Source organism: Salvelinus alpinus, chromosome 4 (genome assembly GCF_045679555.1).
Source record: "Salvelinus alpinus chromosome 4, SLU_Salpinus.1, whole genome shotgun sequence".
Lineage (NCBI taxonomy): Eukaryota > Metazoa > Chordata > Actinopteri > Salmoniformes > Salmonidae > Salvelinus > Salvelinus alpinus.
Window position 1 is genome coordinate 28067276 of NC_092089.1, and position 18328 is coordinate 28085603.

At 43.1% G+C, this 18328-nt stretch overlaps 1 protein-coding gene across 5 annotated transcripts in view; it reads left to right on the forward strand.

Annotated features, from left to right (window-relative positions):
- Nucleotides 1–1247: 1247 nt before the first annotated feature.
- LOC139573201 (peroxisomal carnitine O-octanoyltransferase-like) overlaps nucleotides 1248–18328 on the forward strand; it is a 28131-nt gene continuing 11050 nt past the window's right edge. For 2 of the 5 annotated variants that reach the window (XM_071396398.1, XM_071396400.1), the window contains exons 1-4: nucleotides 1258–1629; nucleotides 12077–12199; nucleotides 12301–12425; nucleotides 15843–16024. In XM_071396398.1, coding sequence (XP_071252499.1) covers nucleotides 12085–12199; nucleotides 12301–12425; nucleotides 15843–16024 — 422 coding nt within the window. In that variant the 5' untranslated portion in view covers nucleotides 1258–1629; nucleotides 12077–12084. Of the gene's footprint in view, nucleotides 1630–1650; nucleotides 1773–12076; nucleotides 12200–12300; nucleotides 12426–15842; nucleotides 16025–18328 lie in introns of those variants that run through there. The other 3 variants (XM_071396402.1, XM_071396401.1, XM_071396399.1) reach the window with 3 other exon arrangements.

Sequence of the window (18328 nt, forward strand, 5' to 3'; positions counted from 1 at the left end):
TGCCATTAATCAACATTAGCTATAAAGGCCACAAAGTCCACCTTCTTAACCTTTAACATATCTGGGTCCTGCTGTTGAAAGGAAACCCATGCAGCTTTCAGTGAAGGCCTATCCACCACCATGGACTCTTCAGGAGAACCATTCGAACCCTCAAACCTTTTAACAGCCGCTGCATATGAAATGCTCTGGATAGCCCTGACTTTGGCCACCTCATTTTCTTTCACCCTTGTTGAGCATTCCATGGTTCGCAACTGAGTGACTAACTGTGCTGCTAGCAACAATTTTATTGTTTTTTTGCCAACCTTTACTGACAACCTGTCATATTCAACGGGTGTTGTGCGTTTGTAAATTCATCAGTTATTCTCCGCTCTGGCACACTCAAACGAAAGTGCTCTAAAAATCGGTGTAGATAGTCAAAATGTATTTACGAACTCACTTCATAATCACAAATGATGTAAATGTGACATACTGAGTCTGGATTTAAAATACAACAACTTGCCTAGCTAACAGCTAAATGTTTGTTTTAGACTTTATAAATCAAATTCTATTTTCAAGGCTTCAAATGTTGTCACAGAAAATGTTTATGTTATTTTCAACAACCAATGAGCAACTTTGCTGGAAATCCAGTTGCATTGCTAGCCAGCTTGTAGCCCTCTTAAACAGAAATTAGTTTGCATTTTCTGTCTTTGCTTTGTTGGCCATTTCTAATAGGGAAAGAATGGGGTTTTGGGATATACACAGAAATGTTGGCTTAGGAGATCTAATATGTTGTATTCTATGAGATAATATCAGTCAGTTAACATGACCTTTATGAATTATGAAGCCTTTATGTGCTTGTTTTGAGATATATATATATATATATTTATTATAAAAATACAAAAAATTGTACTAATACACAGTTATGGTACAACTCATTGCGCATGAAATGTGTAACGCAGCCTTAAAATGATGCTGTTTCTGTATCTGTATGGCGCCGTGATCATCACTGATCACAGTTTGTGTGATGTTTCATATACACTGTAATGGCAGGTGATGCACCTGGATCTAATGCTGACAATGCACCATCTAAAAGTGCAACCGTACAAGAATGCATGCACATCTGGCCTCGTGTAAAGATCAAACAACTATTGTAAGAGGAACGTTTTAGTAGTCTCACAATAGATATCCATGAAGAATGAATAAAGCCAAGTCACGTGTAATAATATCACCACTCCACTCTTCCGGGTGTTGGCAGTCCGATAACTGGGGTTGACTAGATGGGATACAGCTTTTGTCAAATTTGACTTTTCGTAGCAGGTTAGGAGAATTTACACAGCATGTTAGGATAATTAACGTAGCACGCTAGGAGAATTAGGTTACGATTTGGAAAAAGGTCAGAGTTAGCTAAAATGCCAAAATAAATACACTTTTGACAAAAGCTGTAGCCTTTCTAGCCATGACCACTTACTGGGTGAAAGGTGATGAGAAGCGCTGCATACACCACGAGAGGAGCAACAACACAAACTACCGCAAGCGCCTTCCTCTACAGTCTAGTCTAGAAAATAGCCGCAACATTATTTTTATTTTGAATGGACGAGGGAAAACAACTTTTCACATATCGGAATTTGCAGAATATCGCAAAATACTAAGGTGCGTTTGCTTGTCATGTTTGTGGGATTAAGCTGCTTCGATCGGACTGCAAACTGAAACTGACCTACATTCGAGCCGTGAAAACAATGCAACGGCCTCAGGGGCCAACTATTTTATAGCTAGCTAGTGCACTTGTTTCTGCAGTAAGTAGAACTGACTTGCTAGCTATGTTTCATCATATGGTTATGTAGCCAGAATGTATATGGTAATCAATTGCTGAGCAATTGTGCTATAAACGTGCTTATTAATGCGATTGGTACAAGGCTGCGCCGCCTCGGCAAAGATGGAATTTGATCTCGAATAATAAAAGTTGCATCTGGCCTGCGAGTCTTCAGCTAGCTGGGCAATTTTCATGTTTATGTGGAATTACTCTGATACTCCGATTTGGTTGTATGGTTTGTTAAACTTTGAAATCAATGTTTTTTGTTTGGCATACATTTTAAAGTGAAAAACCTGAGTCTCAGTAATTCCGTTACAATGGAATTGCCCAGCTACAAATTCTACAACTATCTTTGTAGATAATGACTGTACTGTAGTAGGGTAGATTGGGGTACATTGAGCCAAAGGGGTAGGTTGAGCCACCCTTGTGTCTTGGAAACCATAAACAACATTTATAATTTGACCAAATATGGAAAAAGTTGTAAGGAAGTTAACGTTAGGTCCAAAAAAATTGAATTTCATCAAGCCATTAATTTTTTGGGAGGTTTCATGATGCTTGTATCTAAATCAAAGTAAATAATTTAAAGATTATTCTATAAAAATGCAAACTCAGCATTCATCATTCATTGAATCAGATGAACCCTCTGATATTGCGTACTACTTTAACACTTTTTTTCATCAGCAATATTAGCACACTTAGGCATGACATGCCAACAACATGTCATGTTAGTGTTATGGAGATTGTACTCTTATTAGAGAAACGGTGAGAAAGACAGTTCCTCAGTTTAGGGTTTTTTGATGTTGATTGGAGATGTTTGCAATTCTGTGCTATGTCACTCAGCTGGTATTATCCAATTAATTGTCCATTTATCCATACAAGATGTGATCTGGAAATAATAAACATGAATACAATGGCATAAATACTAAGATAATGTACATTCATTTAGCAATAACAAACAAGATATACAGCTCTCATCTGTTACACTAAACCAATGACTGAAACTAAAATACAAGTGGCTAGCAACATCAGACTAACCAGCTAACAAAATGTAGCTAAGAAGTTGTTAGATAACTAGCATAAAAACGAGACCCATAATGCTGTAATAATTACAAAATATTATTTAACTATTGACAACTTCGTTAGTAAAACAAGGGGAAAACATATACATTACTTACAGTTTTGGTTTTCACGCACAGTGATGAATAAATTGTCCAGAAAGAAAATAATGTCCAAAACTGAGATTTGTGTTCACAGCAGTAGGTTGCCAGCAGCACTTGGTAATGAACTAAACACTCTGCCAGCTTGTGATAGCTGTGATGTCATCACTGAGTTCTTAAAGGGACAGGCTTTTTTACAGTGTTTGACTAGATACAAGGCTATTTTGCAGTAAACAAATTGACAACAGACTTTCAGCATGCTTATTGGGAAACACAGCACATGACTGATGATTGGCTGTGATACATTTATGATAAAAAGTTTGTGGCGACTGTGTTGTTAGACTTTAGTGCGGCTTTTGACGTTATCGAAAAACGTATGTCTTATGGCTTTACACCTCCTGCTGTAATGTGGATAACCGAACACCGAGGGTGTAGTCCTCTCCAACATAATCCAGGTAGAATCAGGGATTCTCCAGGGCAGTTGTATAAGGCCCCTTACTTTTTTCAATCTTTACGAACGACATGCCAGTGTGTCTATGTATGCGGATGACTGAACACTACGGCAGGTAGCCTAGTGGTTAGAGTGTTTGGCTAGTAACCGGAAGGTTGCTGGATTGAATCCCCGAGCTGACAAGGTAAAAGTCTGTCATTCTGCCCCTGAGCAAAGCAGTTAACCCACTGTTCCCCGGGCGCCGAAGACGTGGATGTTGATTTAAGGCAGCCCCCTGCGCCTCTCAGATTCAGAGGGGTTGGGTTAAATGCAGAAGACACATTTCAGTTGTGTGCATTCCGTTGTACAACTGACTAGGTATCCCCCTTACCCTTATACATGTCAGCTACTACAGTGACTGAAATGACTGCAACACTTAACAAAGAGTTAGTTTCAGAATGGGTGGCAAGGAATAAGTTAGTCCTAAATATTTTAAAAACTAAAAATTGTATTTGGGACAAATCATTCACTAAACCCTCAACTAAATATTGTAATGAATAATGGGGAAATTGAGGTGAATAAACTGCTTGGATTGTAAACAGGATTGTAAACAGGCATGGCCGATTAATTAGGACCGATTTCAAGTTTTCATAACAATCGGTAATCAGCATTTTTGGACGCCGATTATGGCCGATTACATTGCAATCCACGAGAAGACTGGGGTGGCAGGCTGACCACCTGTTACGCGAGTGCAGCAAGGAGCCAAGTTACTAGCTAGCTTTAAACGTATCTTATAAAAAACAATCAATCTTAACATAATAACTAGTTAACTACACATAGTTGATGATATTACTAGTTTAACTAGCTTGTCCTGCGTTGCATATAATCAATGCGATGCTCCGCCAAACGGGTGATGATTTAACAATAGCGCATTCGCAAAAAAAGCACAATCGTTGCACCAATGTACCAAACCATAAACATCAATGCCTTAATTAAAATCAATACACAAATAAATATTTTTTAAACCTCCATATTTAGTTAAAATAAATTCATGTTAGCAGGAAATATTAACTAGGGAAATTGTGTCACTGTAACAATTCCAATGGTGGACATGAAAGAGTCAGGTGCAGAGAGCAGGGTAATCTCAATCGAGTGGATTTATTATTTCACCCAGAAATAATCACATAAACGGCGACGCCACACAAACAACGGGCGCGTCAAAATACTGTCCAATAAAAGTAGGACTGAAATCCACTATACGAAACACCATCAACACAAACAGAAAAACAAGCCCGCACAAAAGTCGGCGGGCCAACTGGGTTTAAATAACCCCCTACCCTAAACACAAAACAGGTGATACAAATTAGACAAACTCAAAAGAAAACAGAAAAGGGGATCGGTGGCAGCTAGTAGACCGGAGACGACGACCGCCGAGCACCGCCCGAACGGGAAGAGGCACCATCCTCGGCGGGATTCGTAACAGTCACTTCTCTTGCGTTCAGTGCAAGCAGACTATATGCAGCAGTTTAAATTTTATTAATTAATTAAAAGTGTTCTTTCAGTATTGTTGAAATTGTCATTATTAAAAATATATATACACTGCTCAAAAAAATAAAGGGAACACTTAAACAACACAATGTAACTCCAAGTCAATCACACTTCTGTGAAATCAAACTGTCCACTTAGGAAGCAACACTGATTGACAATACATTTCAGATGCTGTTGTGCAAATGGAATAGACAAAAGGTGGAAATTATAGGGAATTAGCAAGACACCCCCAATAAAGGAGTGGTTCTGCAGGTGGTGACCACAGACCACTTCTCAGTTCCTATGCTTCCTGGCTGATGTTTTGGTCACTTTTGAATGCTGGCGGTGCTTTCACTCTAGTAGTAGCATGAGACGGAGTCTACAACCCACACAAGTGGCTCAGGTAGTGCAGCTCATCCAGGATGGCACATCAATGCGAGCTGTGGCAAGAAGGTTTGCTGTGTCTGTCAGCGTAGTGTCCAGAGCATGGAGGCGCTACCAGGAGACAGGCCAGTACATCAGGAGACGTGGAGGAGGCCGTAGGAGGGCAACAACCCAGCAGCAGGACCGCTACCTCCGCCTTTGTGCAAGGAGGATTAGGAGGAGCACTGCCAGAGCCCTGCAAAATGACCTCCAGCAGGCCACAAATGTGCATGTGTCTGCTCAAACGGTCAGAAACAGACTCCATGAGGGTGGTATGAGGGCCCGACGTCCACAGGTGGGGGTTGTGCTTACAGCCCAACACCGTGCCGGACGTTTGGCATTTGCCAGAGAACACCAAGATTGGCAAATTCGCCACTGGCGCCCTGTGCTCTTCACAGATGAGAGCAGGTTCACACGCACATGTGACAGAGTCTGGAGACGCCGTGGAGAACGTTCTGCTGCCTGCAACATCCTCCAGCATGACCGGTTTGGCGGTGGGTCAGTCATAGTGTGGGGTGGCATTTCTTTGGGGGGCCGCACAGCCCTCCATGTGCTCGCCAGAGGTAGCCTGACTGCCATTAGGTACCGAGATGAGATCCTCAGACCCCTTCTGAGACCATATGCTGGTGCGGTTGGCCCTGGGTTCTTTCTAATGCAAGACAATGCTAGACCTCATGTGGCTGGAGTGTGTCAGCAGTTCCTGCAAGAGGAAGGCATTGATGCTATGGACTGGCCCGCCCGTTCCCCAGACCTGAATCCAATTGAGCACATCTGGGACAACATGTCTCGCTCCATCCACCAACGCCACGTTGCACTACAGACTGTCCAGGAGTTGGCGGATGCTTTAGTCCAGGTCTGGGAGGAGACCATCCGCCACCTCATCAGGAGCATGCCCAGGCGTTGTAGGGAGGTCATACAGGCACGTGGAGGCCACACACACTACTGAGCCTCATTTTGACTTGTTTTAAGGACACAACATCAAAGTTGGATCAGCCTGTAGTGTGGTTTTCCACTTTATTTTTGAGTGTGACTCCAAATCCAGACCTCCATGGGTTGATAAATTTGATTTCCATTGATAATTTTTGTGTGATGTTGTAGTCACCACATTCAACTATGTAAAGATAAGTATTTAATAAGAATGTTTCATTCATTCAGATCTAGGATGTGTTATTTTAGTGTTGCCTTTATTTTTTTGAGCAGTGTATAAAAATCGGCAAATTAATCGGGAATCAGCTTTTTTTGGTCCTCCAATAATCGGCATCGGCATTGAAAAATCATAATCGGTCGACCTCTACTCTCAAGATCCACCCTACCTTCCATGTATCCCTGATCAGTTCCAGTCCCGTGTCTCCTCCTGCAGTAGCTCCTCCACCCCCCTAAGCTCATCGATGACCATCCTGCCTATACCGTCCGTCAGCTTCTGGACGTGCGCCGCCGGGGTCGTGGCTGGCAGTACCTGGTAGACTGGGAAGGATTCGGGCCTGGAGAGTGCTGCTGGGTTCCCCGCGATCATATTCTGGACCCCTTCCTCTTACGTGCTTTCTATACCTCACACCCAGATAAGGCTGGTTGGGCACCAGTTGGCGCCCATAGAGGGGGGGTACTGTTACATCTATGCCTGCCACGCCCTCTACTGCTCATCCTGTGTCTCCCTAACCTGCCGCTACTCCCCCAGTGCTCTCTCCCTCTTTCTCTGTGTGTGTGTGTGATTATGTGGATGGAGACAGGTGTGATGGAGGCAGAGCAGATCCCCACCAGCTGCAACCTGTTCCATAATCAAGACTTCTACAAATACTCAGCCCTGCCACTTCCACGCTGCCAGATCGTAACCTCTGCTCAGTCGGTCTGCGTTTTTAGCCGTTTGTTCCTGCATAGATCCTGTTTTTGTGTTATGCCTGTTTTCCTTTGCCTGAGGATGTTTTCCTCTCCGCTATAGTTCTGTCCGTTCTGACTCTGTTCCCTGTCTCCAGTCCCACGTCTCGTCAGTCCTGCTACCCTGTCCTGGACCCCCCCACTCTACTGCTTCCTTGGATTCCTCTCCAGACCTGCTTACCCAGCCCCAACTCCCCTCGCTCCAGCCTCAACACCTGGCTCCCTGCAACCCGCCCAAGCTTTCCCTGGCCTGCACTCCATCTTACCCCTGTTTTTCAATAAATACCGTGGTTACATTATCCCAGTCTCCCCATCCTCGTCTGCTCTTGGGTCCGCGTAATAGTAAGTGCCTTAATGTGTTTGTACTCCAGGAAGAGTAGCTACTGCCTCAGTTGGGGACCCTATAAGCTTCAGTATGAGGTCTGAAACCTAGCACGAAAGTGCATCCTTGTAGCTGTGTGGGCTAATATAGTAAATGTTTACCTTGGAGAAAATTGAGCCAATGGCAAGTTGAGCAAATAATATATATATTTTTTAATTCAGGCGTAACGCAATGCATTATTGCAAGGGTGACTTGACAAGACAAAATATTTAATGGCCTTTGAATGGGGTATGGTAGTAGATGCCAGGCGCACCGGTTTGAGTGTGTCAAGAACTGCAACACTAGGGCTTCCCAAGTGGCGCAGCGGTCTGAGGCGTTACTACAGACCTGGGTTCATTCCTGGGCTGTGCCACAACCGGCCGTGGCCGGGAGTCCCATAGGACAGTGCACAATTGGCCCAGTGTCGTCCGGGTTAGGGGAGGGTTTGGCCGGTGGGGCTTTACTTGTCTCATCGCGCTCTAGCGACTCCTTGTGGTGGGCCGGGTGTCTGCGGGCCGACACCGGTCGCCAGTTGAACAGTGTTTCCTCCGACACATTGGTTAAGGAGTGATGTTAGGCAGGTGATGTTTTGGAGAACGCATGACTCCACCTTCGCCTCTCCCGAGCCTGTTGGAAAGTTGCAGCTTTGAGACAATATCGAAAAATATTTACAAAAAAGAACTGCAACGCTGCTGGGTTTTTAACGCTCAACAGTTTCCCGTCTGTATCAAGAGTGGTCCACCTCCCAAAGCACATCCAGTCAACTTGACAAAGCATTGTAGTCAACATGGGCCAGCATCTCTGAACGCTTTCGACACCTTGTGGAGTCCATTCTCCAATGAAGTGAGGCTCTTCTGAGGGCAAATGGGGGTGCAACTCAACATTAAGAAGGTGTTCCTAATGTGTTGTGTACTCAGTGTGTAGAGCAGTGGTATTCAACTCTTTCCCTACAAGATCTGGAGCCTACTGGTTTTCTGTTCTACCTGATAATGAATTGCACCCACCTGATGTCCCAGGGCTAAATCAGTCCTTGATCAAATCAAATGTATTGATCACATGCAGATGTTAATGCGAGTGTAGCAAAATGCTTGTAATACATTAAAAAAACAAAATACTGCATAGTTTCCTAAGGACTCGAAGTGAGGCGACCATCTGTCAGCGCCATCTTGCAATGAAAAAATGCAGTGGAACCTGCTTCGAGGTCCAGAGTTGAGTGTGAGGGGTATAGAGAATCAATGTACCATCTATACCACTGTGAAATATTTTCAATAACCCAAAATATTGTATTTTCAGCTGTTTGAAGCTGGTGTACAAAACCAAAAGTAAAAGACGCAAAAACTAAACTTAAGAATGGGAAGCATAGAAATAGCCCACATAGAACAGATCTACTGCTTCTTAGACTTGCTTTGAATGAGAATGACAGAACTCACATTGAATTTGGTAAGGTTGCCCAAAAAGGTACATTTTGCAGCTTAAAAATGTGCTTAAAGTGATTAAAAGCTTTAAAAAAAAAGAGATGTGTTTAGAAAATAAAGATAGACATGGTTTTAAAAGGTAGTGGTATTATTTCAGTCAGTACAGAAATTTGAAGGCGTTTTAATTCACCCTGTCCTGCAGCTCAACTTACCCCATGGTATGTGGTGCTAAGAGACCACTTTTTGTGTGACAAGCTATGTTTTCAAAACTGTTTACATTAATTCTGATTATTTCCAGGGATACACAACATCCTGAAATATATATTTTTTAGGAAGAATACTATATTTCCCTTGAAAAATGTCTCAACCTACCACACTCTCCCGTAAAGTTAGCATGGTCCAAGATCCAAGATATATTTTTTTAAATCTAAAAGTTAGACAAAAGTGAAGGATTGTCCAGTCCACACTTGGATTCCTAGAGTCTACCAGGCTAGGGGATAGTAGGTCTATGGCTAACCAGGTGTGTTGGTGGTGTAGGTGACAACATGGCTAACCAGGTGTTTTGGTAATGTAGGTGACAACATGGCTAACCAAGTGTTTTGGTGCTGTAGGGGACAACATGGCTAACCAGGTGTTTTGGTGGTGTTTTTGACAACATGGCTAAACAAGTTTCTTTGTGCTGTAGGGGACAACATGGCTAAACAGTTTTTTTTGGTGCTGTAGAGGACAACATGACTAACCAGGTGTTTTGGTGCTTGTAATGGGGAAATCTTAAGATGACTGAAGTTAATATTTAGTTTAGAGTAATCTACACAATGGTTAGCATATTGGATTTTCTGTTTTGTGACATTCAAGGTGCGGGTTGATGGTCAATAGACATGATGCTGAATTATTATTATTTTAATTGTTTTATCCCCGGTCTCCACAGGAGGCCTTTTGCCTTTTGGTAGGCCGTCATTGTAAATAATAATTTGTTCTTAATTGACTTGCCTAGTTAAATAAAGGTTAAATTAAAATAAAACATAAAAAAAGATGGATTATTCTCATATTTGTCGATAGTGCATAATGCCAGACTGGAGGACACGCTGATATTTCACTGTTGTATGGTATTGATTACATCCTGTGGACACTGTGATTCAGTAGCAGCTGACAAAGTCGTTGCCTTTTTGTTTTGACTTCCTACAAGCCTCTCAGGCTGCTGTTTCCAGAACATTTGGTGCTGTCTGATTAAGATATTAAAGGACTGTCTCCAAGAGGCCAGTTAGACATTTTCTCTGCTTCAATGCTGGGTGGTGTCTCCCTATTGCAACTTGTAATTAACAGGATTGATTTTAAATTGTCTTCATCTGCGACTGCTCTCCTCTTTTGTTCACCTGTAAATTTATTTTACAGTGTTGTAGGTGACAACATGGCTAACCAGGTGTTTTGGTATTGTAGGTGACAACATGGCTAACCAGGTGTTTTGGTGCTGTAGGGGACAACATGGCTAACCAGGTGTTTTGGTATTGTAGGTGACAACATGGCTAACCAGGTGTTTTGATATTGTAGGTGACAACATGGCTAACCAGGTGTTTTGGTATTTTAGGTGACAACATGGCTAACCAGGTGTTTTGGTATTGTAGGTGACAACATGGCTAACCAGGTGTTTTGGTATTGTAGGTGACAACATGGCTAACCAGATGTTTTGGTATTGTAGGTGACAACATGGCTAACCAGATGTTTAGGTATTGTAGGTAACAACATGGCTATCCAGGTGTTTTGGTATTGTAGGTAACAACATGGCTATCCATGTGTTTAGGTATTGTAGGTAACAACATGGCTATCCAGGTGTTTAGGTATTGTAGGTAACAACATGGCTATCCAGGTGTTTTGGTATTGTAGGTGACAACATGGCTATCCAGGTGTTTTGGTATTGTAGGTGACAACATGGCTAACCAGGTGTTTAGGTATTGTAGGTAACAACATGGCTAACCAGGTGTTTAGGTATTGTAGGTAACAACATGGCTATCCAGGTGTTTTGGTATGGTAGGTAACAACATGGCTATCCAGGTGTTTTGGTATTGTAGGTGACAACATGGCTATCCAGGTGTTTTGGTATTGTAGGTGACAACATGGCTAACCAGGTGTTTAGGTATTGTAGGTAACAACATGGCTATCCAGGTGTTTTGGTATGGTAGGTAACAACATGGCTATCCAGGTGTTTTGGTATTGTAGGTGACAACATGGCTATCCAGGTGTTTAGGTATTGTAGGTAACAACATGGCTATCCAGGTGTTTAGGTATTGTAGGTAACAACATGGCTATCCAGGTGTTTTGGTATGGTAGGTAACAACATGGCTATCCAGGTGTTTTGGTATGGTAGGTAACAACATGGCTATCCAGGTGTTTTGGTATTGTAGGTGACAACATGGCTATCCAGGTGTTTAGGTATTGTAGGTAACAACATGGCTATCCAGGTGTTTAGGTATTGTAGGTAACAACATGGCTATCCAGGTGTTTAGGTATTGTAGGTGACAACATGGCTAACCAGATGTTTTGGTATTGTAGGTAACAACATGGCTAACCAGGTGTTTAGGTATTGTAGGTAACAACATGGCTAACCAGGTGTTTAGGTATTGTAGGTAACAACATGGCTATCCAGGTGTTTTGGTATGGTAGGTAACAACATGGCTATCCAGGTGTTTTGGTATTGTAGGTGACAACATGGCTATCCAGGTGTTTAGGTATTGTAGGTAACAACATGGCTATCCAGGTGTTTAGGTATTGTAGGTAACAACGTGGCTATCCAGGTGTTTTGGTATGGTAGGTAACAACATGGCTATCCGGGTGTTTTGGTATTGTAGGTGACAACATGGCTATCCAGGTGTTTTGGTATTGTAGGTGACAACATGGCTAACCAGATGTTTTGGTATTGTAGGTGACAACATGGCTATCCAGGTGTTTTGGTATTGTAGGTGACAACATGGCTAATCAGGTGTTTTGGTATTGTAGGTGACAACATGGCTAACCAGATGTTTTGGTATTGTAGGTGACAACATGGCTATCCAGGTGTTTTGGTGTTGTAGGTGACAACATGGCTAACCAGGTGTTTTGGTATTGTAGGTGACAACATGGCTAACCAGGTGTCAGAGTTCCCCACTGAGCGGACGTTCCAGTACCAGCATAGCCTGCCTCCTCTCCCTGTACCGTCTCTAGAGGGGAGCCTTGCCAACTACCTGGATGCAGGTGAGATGCCAGCTGCATGTGTGACAGAGACGCTCTGTTAGCATGGACCCTGAATCATGTGTGTTTGTTGAGTTACTGAAATATCTGTGTGTATTTTCCAGTGCTGCCGTTTGCTACAGAGGAGGAGTACCAGGTGACTGTGGCCATAGTGAAGAGGTTTGGAGAGGGCATCGGCAACGACCTGCACCAAAAACTACTGCAGAGAGCCAGGACACGCAGGAACTGGGTACACACACTCAACTAGAGGTTGACCGATTATGATTTTTCAACGCCTATACCGATTATTGGAGGACCAAAAAAAGCAGATACCGATTAATCGGCCGATTTAAAAAATATATATACTCTGCTCAAAAAAATAAAGGGAAGACTTAAACAACACAATGTAACTCCAAGTCAATCACACTTCTGGGAAATCAAACTGTCCACTTAGGAAGCAACACTGATTGACAATAAATTTCACATGCTTTTGTGCAAATGGAATAGACAACAGATGGAAATTATAGGCAAATAGCAAGACACCCCCAATAAAGGAGTGGTTCTGCAGGTGGTGACCACAGATCACTTCTCAGTTCCTATGCTTCCTGGCTTATGTTTTGGTCACTTTTGAATGCTGCCGGTGCTTTCACTCTAGTGGTAGCATGAGACGGAGTCTACAACCCACGCAAGTGGCTCAGGTAGTGCAGCTCATCCAGGATGGCACATCAATGCGAGCTGTGGCAAGAAGGTTTGCTGTGTCTATCAGCGTAGTGTCCAGAGCATGGAGGCTCCACCAGGAGACAGGCCAGTACATCAGGAGACGTGGAGGAGGCCGTAGGAGGGCAACAACCCAGCAGCAGGACCGCTACCTCCGTCTTTGTGCAAGGAGGAGCACTGCCAGAGCCCTGCAAAATGACCTCCAGCAGGCCACAAATGTGCATGTGTCTGCTCAAACGGTCAGAAACAGACTCCATGAGGGTGGTATGAGGGCCCGACGTCCACAGGTGGGGGTTGTGCTTACAGCCCAACACCGTGCAGGAAGTTTGGCATTTGTCAGAGAACACCAAGATTGGCAAATTTGCCACTGGCGCCCTGTGCTCTTCACAGATGAAAGCAGGTTCACACTGAGCACGTGACAGACGTGACAGTCTGGAGACGCCGTGGAGAACGTTCTGCTGCCTGTAACATCCTCCAGCATGACCGGTTTGGCGGTGGGTCAGTCATGGTGTGGGGTGGCATTTCTTTGGGGGGCCGCACAGCCCTACATGGGCTCGCCAGAGGTAGCCTGACTGCCATTAGGTACCGAGATGAGATCCTCAGACCCCTTGTGAGACCATATGCTGGTGCGGTTGTCCCTGGGTTCCTCCTAATGCAAGACAATGCTAGACCTCATGTGGCTGGAGTGTGTCAGCAGTTCCTGCAAGAGGAAGGCATTGATGCTATGGACTAGCCCGCCCGTTCCCCAGACCTGAATCCAATTGAGCACATCTGGGACATGTCTCGCTCCATCCACCAACGCCACGTTGCACCACAGACTGTCCAGGAGTTGGCGGATGCTTTAGTCCAGGTCTGGGAGGAGATCCCTCAGGAGACCATCCGCCACCTCATCAGGAGCATGCCCAGGCGTTGTAGGGAGGGCATACAGGCACGTGGAGGCCACACACACTACTGAGCCTCATTTTGACTTGTTTTAAGGACATTACATCAAAGTTGGATCAGCCTGTAGTGTGGTTTTCCACTTTAATTTTGAGTGTGACTCCAAATCCAGACCTCCATGGGTTGATAAATTTGATTTCCATTGATAATTTTTGTGTGATTTTGTTGTCAGCACATTCAACTATGTAAAGAAAAAAGTATTTAATAAGAATATTTGTGTTCCCTTTATTTTTTTGAGCAGTGTATATTTGTAATAATGACAATTACAACAATACTGAATGAACAATGAACACTTTTATTTGAACTTAATATAATACATCAATAAAATCTATTTAGTCTCAAATAAATAATGCAAAAACAAAGTGTTGGAGAAGAAAGTAAAAGTGCAATATGTGCCATGTAAAAAAGCTAACGTTTAAGTTCCAAGCTCAGAACATGAGAACATATGAAAGCTGGTGGTTCCTTTTAACATGAGTCTTCAATATTCCCAGGTAAGAAGTTTTAGGTTGTAGTTATTGTAGGACTATTTCTCTCTATACCATTTGTATTTCATATACCTTTGACTATTGGATGTTCTAATAGGTACTTTAGTATTGCCAGCCTAATCTCGGGAGTTGATAGGCTTGAAGTCATAAACAGCGCAATGCTTGAAGCATTGCAAAGAGCTGCTGGCAAACGCAGGAAAGTGCTGTTTGAATGAATGCTTACGAGCCTGCTGCTGCCTACTACCGCTCAGTTAGACTGCGCTATAAACTCATAGACTTAATTATAATATAATAACACAGAAATATGAGCCGTAAGTCATTAATATGTTCAATTCCGGACACTATCATTTAGAATAATTTATTATTTCAGTGAAATACGGAACCGTTCTGTATTTTATCTAACGGGTGGCATCCATAAGTCTAAATATTGCTGTTACATTGCACAACCTTCAATGTTATTACATAATTATGTAAAATTCTGGCAAATTAGTTCGCAACGAGCCAGGCGGCCCAAACTGTTGCATGTACCCTGACTCTGCGTGCAATGAACGCAAGAGAAGTGATACAATTTGACTAGTTAATATTGCCTGCTAACATTAATTTATTTTAACTAAATATGCAGGTTTAAAAATATATACTTCTGTGTATTGATTTTAAGAAAGGCATTGATGTTTATGGTTAGGTACATTCGTGCAGCGATAGTGCTTTTTTCGCAAATGTGCTTTTGTTAAATCATCCCCCGTTTGGCGAAGTTGACTGTCTTTGTTAGGAAGAAATGGTCTTCACACAGTTCGCAACGAGCCAGGCAGCCCAAACTGCTGCATATACCCTGACTCTGTTGCACAGAACGCAAGAGAAGTGACACAATTTCCCTAGTTAAAAGAAATTCATGTTAGCAGGCAATATTAACTAAATATGCAGGTTTAAAAATATATACTTCTGTGTATTGATTTTAAGAATGGCGTTTATGTTTATGGTTAGGTACACATTGGTGCAACGACAGTGCCTTTTCCGCGAATGCACTTGTTAAATCACCTGTTTGGCGAAGTAGGCTGTGATTCAATGATAAATGAACAGGCACCGCATCGATTATATGCAACGCATGACAAGCTAGATAAACTAGTAATATCATCAACCATGTGTAGTTAACTAGTGATTATGATTGATTGATTGTTTTTTATAAGATAAGTTTAATGCTAGCTAGCAACTTACCTTGGCTCCTTGCTGCACTCGCATAACAGGTAGTCTGCCTGCCACGCAATTTCCTCGTGGAGTGCAATGTAATCTGCCACGATCGGTGTCCAAAAATGCCGATTACCGATTGTTATGATCGGCCATTCCGATTAATCAGTCGACCTCTACACTCAACACACTGCACAGCTACAACCTGTGGGAACTGGTCACACACCATGCTCGACGCTGAGCAACTACAAAAGGGAATCTTTGAGTGTTTTAAATACTGCAGTCATTATGGTGTCTCCCTGCAGTGTTTCATCTTTATTCTGTGTCTGTGTGTTTTCCTGCAGTTGGAGGAGTGGTGGTTGGATGCAGCCTATCTGGAAATGCGTTACCCCTCCCAGTTGAATGTGAACTTCGGAGGTCCTGCACCCTACCTAGAGCACTGCTGGCCCCCTACAGAGGGAGTACAGCTACAGAGGACCAGCATTAGCATGTGGCACACTCTACAGTACTGGGACCTGCTTCGCACGTAAGATACTCACATTGAGTGTACAAAACACGTTTTTTCCATGACATAGACTGACCAGGTGAATCCAGGTGAAAGCTATAATCACTTATTGATGTCACTTGTTAAATCCACTTCAATCAGTGTAGATGAAGGGGAGGAGACAGGTTAAAGAAGGATTTTTAACCTTGAGATAATTGAGACATGGATTGTGTGTGTGATAAATATTGAAGTGCCTTTTGAACGGGGAGTCAACATGGGCCAGCATCCCTGTGCAACGCTTTCGACACCTTGTAGAGTCCATGCTTCAACAAATTGAGGCTGTTCTGAGGGCAAAAGGGCGTGCAACTCAATATTAGGAAGGTGTTCCTTATGTTTTGTACACTCCGTGTATACAGTGGGGAGAACAAGTATTTGATACACTGCCGATTTTGCAGGTTTTACTACTTACAAAGCATGTAGAGGTCTGTAATTTTTATCATAGGTACACTTCAACTGTGAGAGACGGAATCTAAAACAAAAATCCAGAAAATCACATTGTATGATTTTTAAGTAATTCATTTGCATTTTATTGTATGACATAAGTATTTGATACATCAGAAAAGCAGAACTTCATATTTGGTACAGAAACCTTTGTTTGCAATTACAGAGATCATACGTTTCCTGTAGTTCTTGACCAGGTTTGCACACACTGCAGCAGGGTTTTTTGGCCCACTCCTCCATACAGACCTTCTCCAGATCCTTTAGGTTTCGGGGCTGTCGCTGGGCAATACGGACTTTCAGCTCCCTCCAAAGATTTTCTATTGGGTTCAGGTCTGGAGACTGGCTAGGCCACGCCACTCCAGGACTCTCGAGATGCTTCTTACGGAGCAACTCCTTAGTTGCCCTGGCTGTATGTTTCGGGTCGTTGTCATGCTGGAAGACCCAGTCACGACCCATCTTCAATGCTCTTACTGAGGGAAGGAGGTTGTTGGCCAAGATCTCGCGATACATGGCCCCATCCATCCTGCCCTCAATACGGTGCAGTCATCCTGTCCCCTTTGCAGAAAAGCATCCCCAGAGAATGATGTTTCTACCTCCATGCTTCACGGTTGGGATGGTGTTCTTGGGGTTGTACTCATCCTTCTTCTTCCTCCAAACAGGGCGAGTGGAGTTTAGACCAAAAAGCTCTATTTTTGTCTCATCAGACCACATGACCTTCTCCCATTCCTCCTCTGGATCATCCAGATGGTCATTGGCAAACTTCAGACGGGCCTGGACATGCGCTGGCTTGAGCAGGGGGACCTTGCATGCGCTGCAGGATTTTAATCCATGATGGCGTAGTGTGTTACTAATGGTTTTCTTTGAGACTGTGGTCCCAGCTCTCTTCAGGTCATTGACCAGGTCCTGCCGTGTAGTTCTGGGCTGATCCCTCACCTTCCTCATGATCATTGATGCCCCACGAGGTGAGATCTTGCATGGAGCCCCAGACCGAGGGTGATTGACCGTCATCTTGAACTTCCATCTTCTAATAATTGCGCCATCAGTTGTTGCCTTCTCACCAAGCTGCTTGCCTATTGTCCTGTAGCCCATCCCAGCCTTGTGCAGGTCTACAATTTTATCCCTGATGTCCTTACACAGCTCTCTGGTCTTGGCCATTGTGGAGAGGTTGGAGTCTGTTTGATTGAGTGTGTGGACAGGTGTCTTTTATACAGGTATTGCGTTCAAACAGGTGCAGTTAATACAGGTAATGAGTGGAGAACAGGAGGGCTTCTTAAAGAAAAACTAACAGGTCTGTGAGAGCCGGAATTCTTACTGGTTGGTAGGTGATCAAATACTTATGTCATGCAATAAAATGCAAATTAATTACTTAAAAATCATACAATGTGATTTTCTGGATTTTTGTTTTAGATTCCGTCTCTCACAGTTGAAGTGTACCTATGATAAAAATTACAGACCTCTACATGCTTTGTAAGTAGGAAAACCTGCAAAATCAGCAGTGTATCAAATACTTGTTCTCCCCACTGTATATATTAAGGTTGCACACGCATCACAACTACTGCTACGATTGCTAAATAATGCACAATTTAAACACTTGCCCTCCAATCCCCCCCTTCCCCAAAACACGTGTTAATATTGAACTATAAATTGTGCCTTCCTGTATTATAGTTGTTACAAATATTCATTCTATTCTACTGAGCCAGTTACTTTATGTTCATATTATTATATTTTATTTCTTATTGTTTCATTGTCGAGAAGGAACTTGCAACTAAGCATTTAGTTGGACGGTGTGTACCTTGTGTATCCCTACACACGTTCAGTACACACTCTCTGACTGTGTGGTCCCCG